The sequence below is a fragment of the Anthonomus grandis genome, chromosome 8, assembly GCF_022605725.1.
Source record: "Anthonomus grandis grandis chromosome 8, icAntGran1.3, whole genome shotgun sequence".
Classification (NCBI taxonomy): domain Eukaryota; kingdom Metazoa; phylum Arthropoda; class Insecta; order Coleoptera; family Curculionidae; genus Anthonomus; species Anthonomus grandis.
In genome coordinates, this window is record NC_065553.1 from 15,888,306 (window position 1) to 15,910,033 (window position 21,728).

Consider the following 21,728-nt stretch of genomic DNA (forward strand, 5'->3'; position numbering starts at 1 on the left):
TTTATTCCGTTAAATAACATATAATAGGCCTTGTATCTCCGTTATTTTTCACTTTACTAATTTCAATTATGTGTGAAACATCTCTATAACATCTACATTTTACATCTCTAAACGCTTAAAAACTGTTTGAAGTTAATTTCAAATATTATTAGGTATATCTTATGCTTTGTACTCGATCACAATATTCTAAATAAAAATCAATATTACAACTCTTCTCGTACATTTCTTTATTACATAAAATATGTAATACACATAGCAGTGCTGATTTGTTTGTTATACAAAATATTAAAGCAAAATAGATCAAGTTTAAGAAAAATAATGGTTTTTGCCATGCATATTTTCCATTTAATCAGGCGAGTTAGTTAGCAAAATGGCACTGCAGATTAAAAATGTAAAAATAACGCTTAAACGTAGAATATCACAACAAAAACAAGTTAAAACTATTAGACCGGTAAATTCCTAAGCTAAACACATAACAGTGTTTTTAAAGGCCTTTAAATTCTATATTCCTATTATTTAAAAGCGATTTATCGAACTATTTACATAATAATTCGTGCTTAAGCACTTATTAGCTTATTATTAGGAAAATAATGAATAGTTTTTAAAAAATACACGCTTTAAAGCTCTATTTTTCTCAAGGCCTTATCTAGTCTATCTTCTAACTCAGACACCCTGTTTCTCAGCTGCCTTAGTTCTTTTTCATGCTTCTTTTCTGTTTCTGCGTTTCGCCTACTTCTGGCATTCAGTCGGCTTATTGTGTTTAATTGACCCGTATACCTAGAAATAATTATTTAAAAATCATAATTGCTTATAATGATATAACTCCATCTACATACCTACAGTCCGTACAGCACTCGCTCCACAATTTCAAATCTACTTTTGGTATCTTTTCACAACTAATAATTCCCTCTTGCAATTCAGGCAGCACAAAAACATTCTCAGTAATTCTAGTAATATTATCACCATTATCACATAGTACCCTGGCCAAAGAGTACTGCTTTATCTGCACTAACTGTTCGGGCTTAAATACTGAAGGGTTTTCGTACCAAAAACGGTCTCCATCCCTTAACCGTCTGAACTGTTCCAATAGTAAACATCTAAATAGTGGGCCAACCCTTCCACCCCGTACGGGGTCTTCCAATATTCCTCCCACCCATACGTCGATGTTTTCCGGGTGACCGTAAAGTTCCTTTAATTTTTGCCTTAAATCAGGATCTGATATTTCGGTTGCTAAATCTTCGAAGTCGGATACTTTTGACATGTTACAGAAGTTCCGGAATGCTATGTAGCCAGGCAGTGCGTGATCTCGAGACCTAAGTAAAAATGGACGTACTAATTTTGTATCAAGAAGAGAGTGCTCATTATACATGTGCCTACATTTATGATAATGGACGTATATCGATGTAAATATGACATTATAGTTCCCGTTAATGTTAATCTAGTTTCTTTGATCTGAGGGGCATAGTCCGGATGTTGAAAAGTTTTTATGTGGTGTATACTTAACATGTCCTCCCAATATTTATATTTATTAAATATTTTTTATGCAACACAATCGAACATATCTCTAGAGCCAACTTTGAACAAAAATTACCTTTCCTTAAAAAACAGATTTTCAAATTAATATTCAGACTCTTGACGCTTATTTGCAGCCAGACAGGTCTGGATTTGAAATCTTTGATGAAGATTTTTTATGTACAAGTTTATTTCAAAGGATTTAAGGCCGGCGTTTTATCATAATTTTTTTACATAAAATATCATATTCGTCCGGATTATTGCGACTTCAAATTAAAAAAAAAAAAAAAGATTATCATTTTCGGGAGCCCTAATCTATTTTGTCTGATTGTTTTTTTTTGGAATCTGATAATACAAAAGAAGCAATTTTTGTCACAGAATTAAGTAAGTACCTGTGAATGTTCATAGCTGCCAAATCCAAAGCCACAGCATGCGCGGTCTGAAACAACCGCTCCGTAAGTTCCGTATTAAGATTTTCTTTGGGAAGTTTCTTTTTCGCCGCTGTGACGAACATTCCGCGCATCAAAGGATCTATTCCTCCTTCGTCCACTATCCTCCAAGGCGAGAAGAACGCTTTGTGTAGCGGTAGATGACCCTCTCGTATTGGCTTAAACTCCCAATCGAGCCTACAGAAAAATGTCTTGTAACTTTGATACGAACCTAATTGAATCTAACCTGTTCAAGACTGGATTAATCAAAGTGTGTCCAAATCTTAGAGCAGCTGTAGCAAAAACGTTCGAGATACTTGGATTTAATTGAGGATTATACTCTTCATACTTTCCAAGTATATTTAACCCCTCAGGACCTACTATGAAGGGCATCCAGTGTTTGTAGGTGATATGCTGGATTGCTGCTCCGACTATTTTTCTGGCTTCATGGTACAACATGTCGCTATCCCAATGAGGATTAAGGTACCTAAAAGAATATTTGTTGGAACTAAATTATATCTTTTTTGGAAAATTTACGAACCTAAGTTCTTTGGCAAGTCTATTATGCTCCCTCATCCAAACCGTATGCATAGCAGTGAGGCCACTTTGTTCATTTGCTCTAATGTCACCGGCCAAGAAACAGGCCAAATCACTTTCCGATAGATTCCTTCGACAGTCCATGCCTTGAGGACCTGTAGCATAAGGAAGCAGCGGCTTTCTACCTGGGAAAACCACGCCTTCTTTCAGGCGACCCAAGGGTGAGTCCAGATCTCTTATTTCTCTTGCTAACTCGTCAGAGAAGCCATAAATCTACAATACATGTAAGACTTTATATATTGAGATAGAGGAAGATCCATGTTTTTTACCATTGAACCATCTATGTAGGAAGTTAACTGATTGATTTGTTCTCTGTGCTGCACGGAATCGAAAAATATGGAAGTCATACCAGATCCACAGATAGCGCTAGATCTTACAAAATCTATACAGCGCCTACAAGAAGAACTATTACATTCAAATCTACTATAAAGGCATCTATGTTACCTATTTTTTATTCTAGGATCATCTTCTGGAACATCCATGGGATAACAAGGAGCAGCATAGTCGCATGACTTTTTACAGTCGATCCCATCCCAACTCTCTGAACTGACACTAGGGGTCGCGTGATCCAGATCGTGGTCCAAGAATTGGCCCCATTGCATTACCATATGCGTGATTTCTGCATCTGGTGTGATTTTACTGGTCGATATTAAAGAGGTTGAAACCTACAGCAAACTTTAATTCAGCACTTTAATATCTTATCAAATTTTTAATGTGCTAACCTTTCTGGAAGCAGGCTTTGGATATCCATTGTATAATTTTCCTTTGTCCCAGCCAACGGGTTTGCTGAATCCGTCCTCGTATATCGGTTTTAAGATTCGCCGAAAACCTGTTAGACTAGAACCCCAAGTAGGATGTTGCAGATTGTTACATCTGCCATCTATACTTCGATATTTTGAGTGGAAACACATGTCTGAGCAGTTAGTGCCTTCTCTGTGGGCCATACAACCTAATAAATTTTGAGATTTCTTAGATTAACTTAAAACAAAATGGGTACTGAATGATATGTAGTATGGCAACATGTGGGCAAAGAGACCACTCAGTTTAGCTTTGGAAATGATGAGCTCAAATCAAAAATACGTTTTTTTTTTTAAAAAAAAGGTAGATTTTCCAAAGCATTCTCAGGCTCATTAAGTAAATAGGGAGAAAGACGTGGCAACAACTAAACCACCAACGCTATCAGCTTAATTTAGTGATAGAATAATTATTTTTACCAATTTCTTTTACCTGATAACCTAGCAATTAAATCCAACTTCTGTGGAGACAGTACCTCATGGTAATCAAATACTTGAGTATTGTTCATTTGCAATTGACCCTTATTTATGTGTTTCCTAATGTTCACCAAAGTCCTTTCGTACACTTCAGCTGCTCTGGCCAGTTCACGAGCTGGGGCATCTGGGTATCTAAACAAAACATCAGTTATCAATGTCAGCTTTTTCAAATAATTTTTAATACTACCTAACAATCCTGAACAACTCGGAGGATGAGGGACTCTTGTTGTGCAAGAAGTTTTCGATAGTATTGTTTATGGCTTTATCAATTTCGTTCGAAGCTTCCGTGAAGGCTATTTTAATAAATTTATCACCTATATTACTGATTGCTCCGGTTCTTACCGCTGGATCTTCTTTTACTGTTAAGTAGCCTGTTGCTGAATCACGTCCATGCACGTTTTGAGCCAGACATTCATAGATGCCCTGATCTTCTGGAGCCACCTAATTCAGATTTCCTATATAACAACTATTCCTTTTATTTATAAGTCCAACCTCGATTACCTTGTAAATATATAAATTTCCAGTTAGTCCAATTTTAAATCTTCCAGTTCTTTGCATCCTGGCTCCATCCTTTTGCCACGTAATGCCTGGGTTTGGATCACCCTGGGCCCTGCATGGTAACTCTATAGTACTTCCTATAAAAGCCTCAATATTGTATGGTTTGTAGATAAGCTTTGGAGGCCTATCGTCAGATTGTGATACCTAAAAGAGTTTTTATTCTAAAATATTCTACAAAACTTTTAATATAAGCGAGTATAGCTTACCTTGACCCTAGCACTGACTTCTCTGGATCCCAATTCGTTTTTGGCCTCGCATACATAGAGTCCAGAGTCTGTTTCTATTGCATTGATTATTTCTAGAGTGGTCCTGTCGGCATTGAAGTATACACGGTCATCAGAAGGGACAATCTTAAAGTTAACCATATATAAGAAGAAATTATTAAATTCTAATGATACTCACTTCTAAATCATCTTTATACCATATCATTTGAGGTACAGGGGTTCCGGATGCTACACACACTAGTCTTATACTTTTACCAGTAATTACATTGATATTTTCCGGCTGGATGGAGAATATTGGAGCAACTGCAAAGAAGTTTTCACATAACTACTTAACTCACTAATGAGTTGTAATGATTACCTTTAATTAGTATATTTGCCTCAGCGGATACTCTTCCATTATAATTGGAGGCTTCGCATCTGTAACTACCATGATCCGACTCCTCTATGTCCAAAATGGTTAAAGAACCATCGGGAGAGGTTAAGTGACGGTAAGATGGTGCTATTTCTCGGCCATTATGTGACCACGTGATGCGTGGTGGGGGGTTTCCGATGGCTCTACAGTCCAAACGTACTTGTCTTGTCCCAGGTGTCACTGATGTTGTTTTTGGGGCCAAAATTAATTTTGGCATTTCTGTAAGCAACAATTTTGATAAGCTTATTAGATTGGAATAATTTTTTAAGCATTTCGATTTTCTGGCACCATTAATTCTTATCGCTGGCATAATGGATCGTTATGATAGTGATAGTTCCTTCATTAGGATATTAGTTCAATGACTGGCCTAGGAAATTTATTTTTCTAAGACTGTTAAATATAGAACTAGAAAATGTACGTACGAAGAAACTGAGACTTCATATTCCTGAAAAAAGAACAATTCGGAATGTGATATGATTGATGCTATATCAGGACCACCAATTACTAGAAATGAAGTAGAACGTTCGGTAAAAGCCACAAATGAGAAAGCAACTGGATCTGATCAAGAACCAAGAACTGAAATTTTAAAACAAACGTTTTGACTCCATCTACGAGACTAAAATAATACCGGTGGGTTGGCTGAAATCAATATTTGTCATGATCCCGTAGAAGAATAGAGCAACCAAATGTAAAGACCATCGAACAACTAGTCTAATGAGCAACGTTTTAAAGATATTTTTGAGAGTGATCCACGATAGGGTATATAATAAGTTCAAAGAAAGAATCAGAAACAGTCAGGTTTTCGGAGAGACCTAGGAAATTAAAGTGGTGTTGTTTACTATTCATGTGCTGAACCAAATTGATCCCGTAATAGGAATTATAGTGTGTTCTATTATCCAATCAGTTTCGAAAATGCTTTAGATAAAATACGTCATGACAAGATGCTATAAATTCTAAACCAACAGTGATAGATGGCAAAGATATTTGTATAATTGCCAAGTGCGGTAAGGATCCATTCTGCCACCATTGATTTTCAACTTCTATTCAGAAAAAATATTCCATGAACCTCTTACTGATGCCACTGAAGGAATTGATATTAACGGGGTCGACGTAAATAATATCAGATAAGCCGATGTTATTCTTATTATCACTGATTGCGCTAAAGATTGTGATAAAGATAAGAAACTAATATTGGGGATGATGGTATCATGGTCCATGGCACAAAGTCGGAGAGTTTATAGGTTAGTGTAGGTTAGTATTATAGCAACATGAATGATCAGTGAGACCCAGTTGTGGAGATCAAAACGAGAATAGAGAAAGCTCGAGCCGCCTTTGAGAATTTAAAAAGAGTACTAATTGGTAACGACTTAACGGTGAAATTGCCAATGAAGATGGTACGCTGCTATATTTTTTTTCTCTCGTACGGCATGGCAGCATCATGGAGACTCACCGAGATAATGATCAAACGTCTACAATCATTCGAGATTTATACAGGGTGGTCTAGTTTAAGCGTCATTAATTTTAATACGTGATAAAAAAAAAAACTTTCATTATAAAATTTTTCTCCGAAATGTTTAATAATAAAGATACAGATATTTATTTAGTTATCATAACTTTTAAGCTACCAGATCAATTTTAATTAAATTTCGCATGCAGGTTATTGTAGTGAATTGTCAACTACTGAAATTTTTAAAAAAATTGCCAGTGGCGTAACAAATCTGCGAGGTGTTAAAATATTTTTTTATAAGAAGTCAACTGTTAGATTCTCCATTTAATTTAGAAAAAAAGTTACTCTTGCAAAATTATGATTTAAGGCACTGTTTTTAAAATGTCTTAATTTAATTGTACAGAAACGCAAGTTAAAATGCTCCAAAAACTTTAAAAATAAAAAAGAAAATTAAGCTTGAATCTTAAATTGAACCTGTTAAATAAAATAATGATTTTTGATCATCTTTTATATTCAACTTTTTGACAAATCCAAGCCCGATTTCTTTTTTTTATACATTTTTGCTTCATGTTAGCAGGTATTTCTAAACAATTAAATTAAGATATTTTAAAAACAGTGCCTTAAATCATAATTTTGCAAGAGTAACTTTTTTGTCACTTTGTTTGTAACTTGTAAGTTATGATAAATAAATAAATAATTATTCTTACTTTTAACCCCTGTATCTTTGTTATTAAACATTTCTGAGAAAAAATTTATAATGAAAATTTTCTCTAACGTATTAAAATTAATGACGTTTAAACTGGACCACCCTGTATAATGTACCGGCAATTACTATAAATCAATTGGGTACACAAAATTAGTTAGTTCTCAATCGCATGGCAAAATATTTAGAAGTACTTAAAACTATCAAACGATGCAAATTAGAATATTTTGGCCATATCATGAAACATCTGGGGAAATAAGAGATTTTGCATTTTATTATAGAGGAAACATTCCTAGGCAAGCGTAATCCAAGAAGAAACAGTACATCTTGGTTAAAGAAATTGAGGCAATGGTACGGGAAATCTACAGTCCAACTTTTCCGATCAGCTCTCAATAAAACACTATTTGTCAACATGATGGCCAACGATCTTTGAACGGTCATGGTTCCAGAAGAAGGACTAAAATTTAAAAAAAAAATTATAAATGTCTTAATTTTCCTGATAGATATGTCCAGTGTCTGGGAAATGCAAAAAATTAATGCAATCTATGGTAATATGTTTGATTACTCCACAAGACAGTAAGGCCAAAATAATTTCAATCGCACCCAAAAATGCGAAAAAAATGCGAGGGAAGCCAATGATAATAAATTTTAAAAAATTATATGATAATAGAAAAATAAAAAAATCTCCACAATAAATATCAAAAAATTAAGGATTTTAATAAATAAAATGAAATGAAAAAAACTATAACTAGTTATAAATTCTTCGGAGCAATTCCTGCTGGAACCCTATAAACATTTAATTCCTTAGGAAGAAATTGATTGGAATGAGCTTCAACAAATCCTCGACCTACCATAAGATCCTTCAATGACTTGATTCTCACTTTGAAAGCCATTATCAACTACCATCCTGGCTGGTCTGGATCTCACTTCGCCTTCGGGATTCTTAGCGAAGCATTCGTAGTAGCCCCCATCTGTTTCTTCGGTGTTCTGGATCATCAGAGTTCCATTATCCATTAATTTGTACTTTTTATTGTCTGGAATAAGCTCCTCGTTCTCTTTCATCCAAACAATCGATGGTTCCTCGTCACTTTGTACGGAGCACTTAAATATGGCTGTTCCACCGATGGTTATTTGGATATCTTCAGGATTTTCCACGATTTTGGGAGGTTCTAAGATAAATAAAATATTTAATAAATAAGTGTGTTTTATGTTAAATAATATTGGTACCACAGTGGAAATGTTTATGTGCCATCCCGATAATACTTCTTCCGCTCATTTCCGTAGGTTTTGCGCAGTGAGCCGAAGCCTGCAAGGAGTCGGTTTTTGTCAGCATTTTTGAGAGCCATGCTAATTTACAATCGCAAATTAATGCGTTATGATCCAAGCGTAGTCTTCTCAGCTTCGGTAAGTGATTGAATGCTCCTTTTGGTATTTGTTTGATATGGTTGTTATAAAGGTAACTAAAATAAAAGAGAAATTTGATATTTGTATTAATATGTTCTGATTTTTGTTTGTTTGTGGCACTCTCGACAGTATCGGGAAAGTAAAATGAATCATGATGGTTATTTGAGCTAGGATTTTTTGTGTTATTTTGAAAATTATTTATTTTTAGAGTTAAATCTTGAATATTTTATGCAGTTTTGAGGTAGTCTATTAAAAATCATTTACGAGCGCTATGGAACTTAAATGTTTGTGCAACTCTTCTTTGAAAAACTTGACATTGCACATAAACATTCATCAGAGGATCTTTTTAGATATTATTATAATAAACTAATCTAAAACTACTTACAAGTTGCCTTGTCTATAAAAGATGAAGCTGATATAGCGAAACTCGAATGAAGCATGGCTGAACAAAGTTAATTGTTTTCCCTTAAGCAAGTTTTGTTTTATTAAATTTAAAATCCGGTATTTTGTCTATAATTTGGCTTATATTTCTTATGTTATGAAAGAGATTGATATTTTAACGATTTTTGACTATAGTGAAGAAATAGTTCATACTTGCAGTGGAGTCGTAGGGCAAGGTAAAATAAATAATCTACAATCTCCCTGCACTCGTTTAATTGACATATTGATTAAAATTTCCAACATGTTTCGGTCACAGCAGTGGCCATCATCAGGGGGACAGAGGGTTTAAAATTAGCACAAGTCTCAGACACAAGGGTTTGAGTTTATCAGAAATTTTTGACTAGTTTATTTTTATTTATTTTTTGAGAAACAATAAAATTATTCTAGAAAACATCTGATGAATTGTAGTTATTTCTGCGTTTAGTGGCGTTTTATAATTTTCTTAAACAGTTTTTACGTTTGTAGCATTTGAGATTATATCGCTTACTTTTTTTCGATTAACTTACCCCTGAAAAGTTAGTTTTATAAAAAATTATTACTAAAGCTATAAGTCCTATAGTTTTTATAGTTTATTTTATGGCCTTCATTTTTTTTATTTTCGACATTATACAGAAAATAATGTTTTAATATTTAAGTACGCTTAATTAAATATATTGTTTAAAATAACTGGTCTTTTTTTCCAAAGCATGTGAGTTTTATTAAGTTTAAATTTATCTTTCGGCTCTAAATGACCATCATCGACTAATTTTTTTTCAAACATCACTTTGGCAATATTTGTTAACAAAGAAATTCATTGGCTGATTTAACATACTACCACCTCTCTCTCTCGCTCTCTTAACTAACTGCTAATTACTTAGAACAACTGATCTACATAATATGTAACTTTTAACTACTTACGCAAACAAATTTCAAAACAATATACATTTATTTAATAACTTTCCTGTAAATAAAAATTATGCCACAAGAGCAAAGAAAGAAGTCGAAACCCAAATATTTATATATATTATCCTGTCAAATCTTTCTAACTGTTAAGCCCCGATAATCAACTATATAAGGTCAGGGCAATTATTTCAAGATATTCTCATGAGAGTGTGATTTATGGTCGTTATTAAACAGATAAAGCTGCTAACTGTAAATAACATTTACTCTGCTTTGCATTAATTAATTTATTACATAGTGATACGGATTATGTAAATATAAGGAATTTTAAAAACAAATTATTTTTATGTATTAGTAAAACTATTTACATATATTTAAATTGTTTTACGGAATTAACACATGTGGCAGGAAGGCTAGTGATACTATGTATATATATTACTCGTGTAGAAATAATTTTCGTAATGATGCAGCTTCTCGTAAATTGCTGGCAAGTCTTATTGGGGAAATAAGTGTGAAATTACACTTAAGTTAACTACCGGTTGGTATGGACGTTCTGAGGAAACCGAATATTACAGATTTCAAGGTGTTAAGGGGTTTAAGAGTTGTTTTAGCTTGTAGCTTCAATATTTTCTTCATACTTTCATGACCGTTTGACGAAAAAAATTATTTGGTAAAAGAAATTAAATATTGATAAAAAGGCAAAGGAAACAATTAAATTAATTTGTATTTGATCTTATTAGATTCAGGGACGGCGTAACCTTTGGCGAAACTAAAAACCCACCAGTTAATTATCATATAACTACAAAAATAATATTCAACTTATTGCCAAGAAAGAATTTAAAAAAATAAGAAAAAAGAGTAATGAAATTAATAAAATGAGTTTGTGTTCGGTAGACAACTACTGTGCTTAAAGAGACGCGAAATACGGCTAGTGAAAGCTCTTTCAACTGGACAAATGCGCCATTTCCACAACATAGGTATTGACAACCCGGAATGCCGGTGGTGTTGGGAAAAGGATGAAAGATGATCACACTGAAACATGAATAAAATAAAAATATACATTAAAAATACTAATACATTAAAAAAAATTCAACAAATAATATGATCATGATCCTTATGACATCGAAGATTTAGTAATATCTTTGACCTTGCAAAGAAGTTTTTAGATAGCTTATGAGCTATACAGGGTGTTGGTAAATAAGTGCGACCAACTTCAGGGGGTGATTCGGCATGGAAAATTATGACCATTTGCTATATATTATGTTACTATCTTTTTCAAGATACGGGGTGTTAAAGTTTTTCTTAAAAATTGACGATTTATTTATTGCTCTGAACCGGAGAGTTTTAAGAGGTAGTTACGGCGCATTTTTTGGCATGCAATTAAGAATTTTATGTTCACCATTGGTGCGCATACGGGTAATGAACTCAATTCAAAAAAAAATTTGAATTCCTCGATCAATTTATGACAAAAAACCTCTCTTATCTTTTTTTCGTATGTGGCGCCGTTTTTATGAAAAAAAAAAATTTGGCGCATATTTTTCTTTTGTTTAATACATTATCTGGTAGGCTACTGTTAACATTTATCCAATATTCAATACAAAATGTCAACATTCATCTGCGAAATACGAAATGTCAAATTAGCGTTCCTTCACTATTAAGCTTCTAGTTATTATTAATCAGTAATTAATTTTTCTTTTATCGAAAAAAATTTAAAATTTTACAAATGCGGAACTGTCAGATATGCATTTTATGCGTGAAAATGGTACGTTTAAGAAACAAACGGCTGACTGCGGGCGCCCTCGAGAAGTACGAACGGTGCAACTAGAAGAAGCAGTTCTGGAGTTAATTGTGAAGTCACCTGAAACAAGTACTCGAAAAATTTTCCAACATATTGAATGTAAGCAATTGCACTGTATTTGAAATTCTCAAAGAAAATCATTTGTATCCATTTCATATTCAACGTGTGTAAGCTCTACTACCTATTTTCCGCGTCGATTTTTTTGCCAATGGTTTTTTCATCAAATCGCTCAAATTCCTAATTTTTTTAAATTGTATTTCATTTATTGACGAGGTTACTTTTGGAAGACATTGCATACGAAATTTCCAGAACAATCACTTATGGGCTGAGCAGAATCCACATTGGAATCTTTGAGGCTCATATTCAGCATCAGTTTTCAGTAAATGTATGGCTTGGATTAATTGACGATCATTTAATCGGCGCATATTTCCTCCCACAACGCCTAACAGGAGAATCTTACCTTCAATTCCTACAGGAAGAGTTAGCTGTTCTTTTTGAAGAAATTCCTCTACAGCTGAGGCAACACTTATGGTTCATGATGGTGCACTAGCCCATTTTAGTATCAATATACGTAATCGCTTAGATACAGTATTTCCAAATCGTTGGATAGGTAGGAAAGGTACAGAACATTGGCCTGCTCGATCGCCAGATTTAAATCCTCTAGATTTTTGCATTTTGGGTTTTCTTAAGTCATTAGTTTATTCCACTTCCGTCGAAAATGTTGATGACCTGAGGAATCAAATTATAGCCGGCTGTGAGATAATAAGAAATATATTAGGAATGTTTGCGCGAATACGAGAATCAATGAGGCAAAGAGTTGAATCTTGTGTAACGTCTGAGGGAGGTCATTTTGAACACTTTTTGTAGCTTTGCGTCTATTTACAATTTTAGTATTGTTATTTTCTATTGTTGTTCTTGTGTAATGTTGTATTCTTAAGATAAGATGGTTCTTAATAATGTAATAAAGAAATGAAAAATACGCGTGCAGTTTTTTTTTGGTGAGAGAGGTTTTTTGTCACATATTGAAAAATTATTTTTAATTTATAACATCTAAAAGACTTACCATTTTTTCCTTTAAAAAATTGAGATCATTACCCGTATGCGCGTCGCAATGGTAAACATAAAATTCTTAATTGCATGTCAAGAAATGCGCGATAACTACTTCTTAAAAACCTCCAAATTTCATTTGCATATCTCGACCGGATTCGGAGCAATAAATAAATCGTCAATTTTTAAAAAAGACTTTAACACCCCGTATCTCGGAAAACGAAGCATTTTCGGACATACATTTATATAGCAAACTGTCATTATTTTTCCATGCAGAATGACCCACTGAAGTTTATGGCACTTATTTACTAACACCCTGTATAACTAATAAGACTTATTATAATTCGGAGTTAACCAATGCTGGATTTTGTCATTAGGAACGCACAGACCTTTAATAATATCTTTAGTCTCAAAAAATTCTCTTATGTGTTCAGTGTAAATTTTTAAAGTTTCTTTCATATAAATGTGACGGAGTGCACCCATTGGCTTTCCACATCAGCAACTTTTAAGTAATAAAATTAATTCATTCGATTTATTGTAGAATTTGTATTTTATCTAATCATCTAATAATTCTGAAACTTTTTACTTATCTATAGACCTAAAACGGAATATTTGAAAATTCTCCCCAATGCGCAGAGCGTGTATTATTTTTAATTTTGTTCATGATCAATGTGACATATTCAACTGCAGTTTGTCCGAAATCAAGAGTATACTTTTTCTAGATAGTAACCATAAAATTTAGTAACCATAAATTTTTTTCTTATATTATTGTAAGCACTATTATTATTATTGATAATAAATTCTTTTGTTTTTCTTTAGTATGTAGTTTCTGTAGTGTTGTATTTTTTTTGTCTCCCTCAATAATTGGATTTTTTCTGTTGAATAGTGTAAATAAAATAAAAAAATAAAACAAGTCAATTAAACTTTTGATAAGAAGTGGAACTAACATCGAACTCTATATATTTCAATATATAATGGTTTAAATATATAGCCTTTGATAACATGTTTTCGCTCTTTTCTTTACATGAGAGTCCATCTTTTTAAAACGACATAATTTCAAGAGTTTGTCGAATAGCGAATCATACACTTTTTTATAAAAACCCAAACAATACTTTACTTGCATTTCTAAGAACAATTTGCAAAATCTGTCACCATATAAGTCCAGAGATCAAACAAAAAACCACCTGTGACATCAAAAAGCCTGCCAACAAATTCATTAATCCTCTACCCACTATACGCTAGCAATTTGTTAACTATATAAACAATTCCTTAATGGCAGTACAACTTATTTAAATTACAATACGGCACATACATTAGACATAATAATTACGAATTGTTTATTAGTCTCTTTGTGTGCGGTTGGCATGGCATACGCCATCAAGTACCAAGCCCGCTTTACAGAAGAAAACAAAATGCATGATGAAGTGTGGCCGTGGGAACACACAACACGGCATTCAGGCCTTTAATGCCCCGTAACTCACGTTCTCCGGGTTTTAATAGAAAACGAGGTTTCTTTACAATGGGTCGATGCTAAGTTCTTTCTTATGTCTTTCTAGATGTTGTAAAGTGGAGATACTTACAGACGATCCAAAGATGGTAGGTCGGAAAATGTCGCCGCTTTGAACTCTTGAAGCTCGTTACTTTGTAGATACCTGTAAATCATTGGTAGTTTATCATCAGAATGACGTTTGCTTTTGAGTAAATAGATAATTAAAAATATATGAGCAATAAAGTTTACCAATATTTTTTTCAAATTATCATTCTTAAAACATCAAAAATATCTTCATTTTATTTAAACAAGGAAGCAAAATAATTAAATAGCTGATTAGGTAAATTAAATAATTATAATTAAAAGGGTTAAATATATAAATTACTTGGTGTTAATTGTATATGAAATTGTAAATTGGTAGGAACACGTCACGCATAATATGGAATAAATTAATACCAGTGGGCGCATTATATCGATGTAAATGTTATCTACATCTTACAAAAATAGATTTAATATTTATACTGCCTATTTTTTTGGTAATATTTTCGGCACTTGCCTTAACTTTAAACTTAAGAAATCGCGGGTTTTCAGAGAGATCAAATGTTAAAAAATAAAATTTAAAACATTTTATTTACATTTAATCAGTTAACTCTTACAGAAATTATCTACAGATAATTACAAGTAATACAACTAAATTGTTGTTATTACTGTTATTAATTCATACGGTTGCTCCATCATCGAGGATGTTTGGATACCAGTTTTAAGCAGAAAAACTTTTATATTCTCTCTATATTTTACCATATAGTTGACCTAAACGGTAATCAACATGTCATTTTCGGGCCTTCAAAATACTCCTCTCTGGAAACTATAGTGGTCAGTTTCTTCAATTTTCGTTCCGCCCTTTCAAACACTCTGTCGGCAGGCAAAAAACTGTAGCATCGAATTGGAAAATACGAGTTATATTCTGGACAGAGCTCTCACGATTTTTGGACAAACAGGCCATCAAAGCATGAAGCACAATGTTGTTTTTGTTCAGTCTCGCGCATCCGTCACAAAACAATCTAACGTTTTTTTACCACAAGTTCGAATATTATTTTCAAGAAAGTCTGATCTTTTGTCCGTGTATATAAAAATGGTTCTTTGGAGAATTGGTCAACAACACAGAAACAGTAAACACTGACTTGACGAGAATAAAACGCCTGCCGAATTGGTGTCTTTGGTAAAGGCTCTACTTATTGCATATAAAATAGTACGTTATCATATCATCATCATCATCATCATCATCATCATCACCACACAAGGGAATAGAATGCAGCTGCTTTCATTTTATGAACTATTTTCTCCAGTTGCAATTTATTTTTGTTTGCCTTATCTTTGTCACTTCTTATTTGCAGTGAAAGTCTCGTGCAGCATGTACAGACATCGCAAGCAGGCGATTTGAAACAAATGTTAAATTGTGAAAAAATTCTCTGAAAGATTGTCCTAGACACTTGAAATTCAGGAGCAATAGATGCATTATAGATTGCAAGCAGCCTATTTTGCGTGAGTTCATTGTGCAAATAAATTCGTACAGACTTTTTACTACTTATTTCCTATGAATTATTGACCTTTTCTTTTTTTATTGATTTATGGACAATACGATCTCCTCCTCTCCGTTCTGCAATGCACTCTCCGGCACTTTTATTACTTTGCAAATGTTGTTTGGCCTATTATTTTTCAAACAAGTCAAATGCATGAGCAACTTTTTACACACAGTAACAGTATTTCTAGTCTGTATTAGCACACAAATAACGTTAAACGAGTAAGGTTTAACTGGGTAATTTTCTTGATGTCAGTGTTTCTTTTTAATATCTGAGACACTTATCTAACGTTGCAATTTTGCTACGTTGAGCATACTCCCACACGATTGCAACTTTCCACGAATTAACAAGGCATTACCATAGGACGAACTTTGTTACGTGAAAAGAGTGCGGAATTATGCTTACATGCCACAAAAACTTTCGAACCCAGAAGTCTGCAAGTCCCGCTTTTTTTTCGCTTCTTTTTTTTGCTTCTTTCTGCTACCTTTCGCCGCTTCCCTAACTGTCACTAAAGCTTCGTCAATCTCATGGCAAAAAATTGTAATACTAACACTTTTATTTATTTAAATACTTTACTAAAATATCGCCTACTGTTCTAAAACAAGTGAATAATAAGAACATCAAACGAACTCTAGCGCCAAGCGCGTAAACCTTCCGTCATCTGATCAACTTTTCCAGATCCTGATTGGCTGGTAAAATATATTTGCTTTTGATCGGGCACCAGGTACTTATACATTTGTTGGTATTTGCTCTGACTAGTGATGTTTAAAATATATGATATAGTCCGGATTTATTTGCTTTTGCTCAGGGCCCTTTTAGGTTTGTGATTTAGTGTTTTTAATTTAATATTACTGCTTCTATTGTTTTTTTTTATGTAAGTATTGAATTTGTATGAGAGTGACATATAAACAAGACTGCTCTTGACAATGGCAATAGCCGAAACGAACCGAGCAAATTAAAATGTTTACCAAACAAACAACAACTTCCGAATTTACTTAAGTGCATGTCCATTGCTGGTTTTAAAGTAAAATCAAGGTCGCATTTTCTCACGTTACATATGATCTCCTACTAGTTTAAAGGGAAAATGTGTACATACTTTTTTTCTTCTTTTTTTTGCGTTTTATGTCATTGCTTATTTTCCAACTCAAGATATATTTCATAGATTTCACGGGTTTTCTATTATCTTCTTCTATAACTGCTATCTATGTAATTTGGTATATATTTTTGTTCATGTAATTAGAGGTGAAGTTGATTAGCCCTAGGCTAGACTTCGCCTTTGTACATTTTGGTATAATAAAGACATTAAGTATTTATTTAAACAGTGGAGATTTGAATTGTTTCTTTTCTTTCCCTTAACAACTAAATATGTTAGAAGAATTTGACCAATTTAAATATGTTTTGCGCGTTTTTTCTATTTTTTTATATGTGAATTAAAATATCCGATGTGCAAAAATTCAACTGATTTGTTACACACGTACAGACTAAACACAATGTCTTAAGGTTACTAGAAACACTTATTTACAATGTGTTCATGTCTTACATAGTGCCTTCCTATTTGACCTACCTTACCACATTTCCAGCACTAGATCTTCCGGTCCTGGCAGTTACTTTCTCCTCCCTAACGAATCACTTGCAGGAACCAAGCCTGGCCTTTGTTCGTGTTCTTGGCACCTTTGAATTCAAGGACCTCTGTTCGTGGATCTAGTAGCTTAGGTGGTAGTTAGTAAGGAGGCCTGCCTCATTTCACCATCGCAGAGTCCATCCAGGAATGCTTGAACTGCCAACTGTTCCATGATCCTTTTCTAAACATCTGAATATGCCAGTCCAACCAAATGTGCACTATCAGCTTCAAATTCTTGCGAGACTTCCTCTGACTTCTGGCACCCATTTTTCAGCTGCCTGTGGTAGACACGTTCCAGTTGTTACTGAGGGCCATAACGCATCTGCAAGATCGTAGACTTCGTGCTCTTCAGGGGATATTCTTTTTAGGAGAGAAGCAGCATCTCGTTTCAAAAACACTGTTAGAGCAGTCGCTTTTTCTCTCGGTGACCAATCGCTTTTGCAGATGCTTCAAACTGACGCTGATGAATATTTCATTATGTAGTACAATCAAATAGAGGCAGATTGAAGTGCATCAGTCCAAGAAATTTTGTATTAACACAACTTTGTTATTGTTGTCCACTGCTGAAAGTCTACAGGGCCACTCATCGAAAGTGTTGACGATCAATGTTGCGATTTTGTTTTGAACGTCCTGCATCCTAACCTCCAATGAAAGAATTCGCTTTTTCAGCGAAAAATATTTTTCCAGAATTTCTTCTTTTAATTCCTCTTTCAAATTAACATTGTCTTTCAAAATCTTTTTTTCCAATCTGGCCGAAATCACTCTGTGTGAAAGAGGTTTTCTTTCAGTTTTGCATATTTTTCCAGCAATTTAGCTTCCAGGTTGGCGGAATTTCCCAGAAATTCGTTTTTCAAACCTTGCAACATTTAACGGATACGCTTGCACCAGCAATATCAAATGTTCCGGGTCATCCCTTTTTTCAAGTAATGCATTACGAAACCGCTCCTGCAGGTCTTCATCTTTGGCAGCATCTTTGACATTATTCCGTTTGGCCCAGCTGTCTTGTATGAATAGAATTCACTAACTGCCTATTTGATAGTACCGTCGGGCACTATGTATCCAGCTAATCTCTAATCATGGCTCCTTATAGTTCTTGACCGGTTCGTAAGCGCATCGCCCTTGGAAGTGTGATACAAGGAGATGTTTTAGTATCTCCTCTTTAGTGCTTGTCCATCTGTGTCATATCTTCTCAGCTTAGATAAAGATACCTTTTGTCTAAGCTGAGAAGTTTGACCCGCGTACATTGTTTCTAGTTGACTACAGAACCTTTGCCAGCAAGGTCTTTGGTTACTTCTCACCTTTATCTTAAAGCGCTTCCTCACCTCTTTATACTTATCCCAAGCCCCTTGAGATCGTCTTCGAAGTGTTGGGTAATTTGGTCAATGTTGGGTGGTGGGTAATTAGAATGTTTTAAGAAACTGGTAAAGAGTCAGTAGAAAATAGCCTACTTTCGTCCCTCATATGACAAATCTTATTAGATTACTAGCTAGAATTGTTCATTTTATTCTTTGTGGCACATGGCTTATAGAGTTGAAACTATAAATAACCACAAACATAATACCTATATTTATAAATGTTATTTTAATAGTACAAGATCTTTTACTGTGTTTCTTCAAACCCATATTTGTTGTGCTTCCCTCGAGCATTGAATTGTTATTTTATATTACATAGCAAACGTATCTTATTACAGACTAAAAGGAAGGACGGTAATTTCAATTTAAAACTAACTTCTCTCGTTAAGTATATGGCCCCAAGAAAAACACTGGAAAGTGTTATGGTAAGTGCCATGATTGATTGATTGTTAGTTTAGCCTGTTTGGATTATTTAAAAATAAACTCTTCTCTTGCACTTGCTTACATATACTTAGCCGTCGCGGATATGAACTTTTGCACTGGCGTGGATTGATGAGAAGATTTGATAGAACTTTTTTGTTTTAAATTATAAAATATTATTGTTTAAATCATATCTATTTTTTAATAATAAAAATTCGGACGTTAATAAGATTCACACGTCCAAAAATAAATATTTTCTTTTATAACGAGTGTAAGAATAAAAATCATTGGGCCAATTTATTTTTTGCATCGCAGGTTTATTTTCAATTTCTCGATAATTTCATCAGAAAAAGTAAATATTAACTTTATAACATATTTTTTGAATAAACTGACACTCCTGGAATATCTCAGGAAAACATGTGTCACTTAAGTAGTTTAGTCTGATTTTACTGGAATATTGTAACAAATATTAAAAAAAAGTAATACACATGGTTTTACATATAAATAATATATATTGTTTATATAGATACTTACAGTCTTTCCAATCTTGCCATATGCCTAAAAGTCCCACTCTCGATGTACTTGATTCTGTTCTTATATAAATACAAGTTTTGTAAACTGTACAGTCCTTCAAATGTAGCATTCGTCAAGGCGGTTAAGAAATTATTGTTGAGCAGCAGAGACACCATTCCTTTGTGATTCTTAAAGAAACCGTCGGGAACATCTCTGATCCGATTAAATCGAAGGTCGCTATAAAATAGAAAAAACTGAAGTTAGTAGAAATATTAATTTTTTAGCTTGATTTCATTAAGACGTTGTTGCACCAAATTAGAATCTTCTGCTAAAACTGCGACAAATTTGAAGAATAATTGGTTTTAAACTTTTTTTTTTTTTAAATTTCGAAAAAGAAAAAACAAAATTCTAACTACGCTCCTGTCGTTCTTCTCTAAAGAAATTGATGCAACTCTGTGGCTGCATTCACCACTTTTTTGCGCACTCACTTAATAAAGATGCGACAGGACTGTACTTAAAAGTACAAAGAGCATTTATCGCATTCTTTTGAACGTTATATTTAAAAAATTTTGCTGCTATGATTTTTATTAAAAAAGTAACCATTTGGGTTCTGCAGTTCTGCATCCTTTATTTACTACCTGGGTCTGAAGAGGCTTTATATGTTAAAACATGTACACTTAAAAATTAAAACAGAGATATTTATGACACTGTAGATTTTGCGTCTCTATTTTCCACCTTAATTTCCCAATTTTCCTGCTATTTTAAATCGAGAGTGGATTATTGACATTTGATGGCTTTCGAAATATAAGGTTTGGTTTATAGGAAAGAATTTGGGATTTCATGTTTTTGTGCGGGTAATTTATGTACATTTCGTTGTTATGGTCTTGGTTTAAATACTTTTGTGTATACATATGTCGCCCTGTCTTGGTAATTTTAAAATATTATTACGAATTTTGTTTAACTGTGTGACCGAGGATAAAATGGATTCGGGGATAAGATGGACATGTTTAAAACTGCCACTTAATATTGTATTTAATTTTTTGATGTTCTCATTGGTAGAATATAGATTCTATTATGGGTAGGTCCCCACAGTATCCTCGTAGTGAGCATTTATGCCCAAGTTGTTTTTTTTTTTAAAATTGCAGGTAGTAAGATAATATAATAAGAAAAACGTCAGGGAATATCCTGATGGAGATCTAAGAAGAGGCTATAAAGAGCCGCATGAAACAATATAGATATCTTGTGTCATGTAGGTTTTATGAATTACCTTCCAACATTTATGCCGTTCTTTATTTAGTAAGTATTTAAGCTTATTTTACAAGAATTTGATCTTTCTAGAATTTTACGTAAGCTTGCAACATCGCGCTATGCTTTTACGAAAATTTTGTAGCAAGCTGCTTGACTGCAAACAAATTATTAACGTTGCCGAACTATGAAATTTTGAGTTTCAAGTTTTAATTTTTTTATGAATTTTGGCTTTAAATGTAGTGCTTTAAGAATAGAACCATAGTACAAGTCTGTGTAATATACTACATTTTATCGTGTAATATAATTAAAAAAAGTATTTGGTTTACGATGATTCTATGCAGGTAGTCCTGTCTATCTATGTGCATTTCTCTGTACCTAATGGTCTTATTTTGCACATTTGTGTGTCTTTGCCATCCTATAGTAAGAGACTCACTTTAGTAGGTAAATTTAAGGTGCGGCTGCGCGTTTTAACCAATCAGACCCTAATTCATAAAGATTAATTTATTCATCTGCAAGCATATCTCTTTATCTCATATTGTGACCTTACAGGATACAGAAAATAATAAATTGCATTTTGTATGAAATTTTTAAGACTTGGTCATTTGTTCATACTAAATCTCGATAATATGCTTGAAATTAATTAAAATTTGTCTTGCAAAACCTTCTAAAATGTTTTAACGTTTCTGTTAAAAAATAATTTACTTGTGGCTGCTAAGGCCTGTCCAAACTAAAAAACAAACTAGGGGTAAAGATCTATTAATACATCGAAGAAATGAAAACAATA

The 21,728-nt window shown here is 33.5% G+C and overlaps 1 protein-coding gene across 2 annotated transcripts in view; it reads right to left on the bottom strand.

The window, feature by feature from the left end:
- Nucleotides 1–210: 210 nt before the first annotated feature.
- LOC126739902 (peroxidasin) overlaps nt 211–21,728 on the bottom strand; it is a 44,719-nt gene continuing 23,201 nt past the window's right edge. For both annotated transcript variants that reach the window (XM_050445726.1, XM_050445727.1), the window contains exons 2-19: nt 19,718–19,933; nt 14,302–14,373; nt 8,380–8,612; nt 8,004–8,321; nt 4,949–5,221; nt 4,769–4,893; nt 4,573–4,716; nt 4,310–4,510; nt 3,996–4,249; nt 3,765–3,940; nt 3,260–3,486; nt 2,982–3,202; nt 2,807–2,930; nt 2,482–2,750; nt 2,188–2,427; nt 1,905–2,138; nt 837–1,313; nt 211–777 (exon numbers count right to left, since the gene is read on the bottom strand). In XM_050445726.1, coding sequence (XP_050301683.1) covers nt 618–777; nt 837–1,313; nt 1,905–2,138; nt 2,188–2,427; nt 2,482–2,750; nt 2,807–2,930; nt 2,982–3,202; nt 3,260–3,486; nt 3,765–3,940; nt 3,996–4,249; nt 4,310–4,510; nt 4,573–4,716; nt 4,769–4,893; nt 4,949–5,221; nt 8,004–8,321; nt 8,380–8,612; nt 14,302–14,373; nt 19,718–19,933 — 3,964 coding nt within the window. In that variant the 3' untranslated portion in view covers nt 211–617. The remainder of the gene's footprint in view (nt 778–836; nt 1,314–1,904; nt 2,139–2,187; nt 2,428–2,481; nt 2,751–2,806; nt 2,931–2,981; nt 3,203–3,259; nt 3,487–3,764; nt 3,941–3,995; nt 4,250–4,309; nt 4,511–4,572; nt 4,717–4,768; nt 4,894–4,948; nt 5,222–8,003; nt 8,322–8,379; nt 8,613–14,301; nt 14,374–19,717; nt 19,934–21,728) is intronic.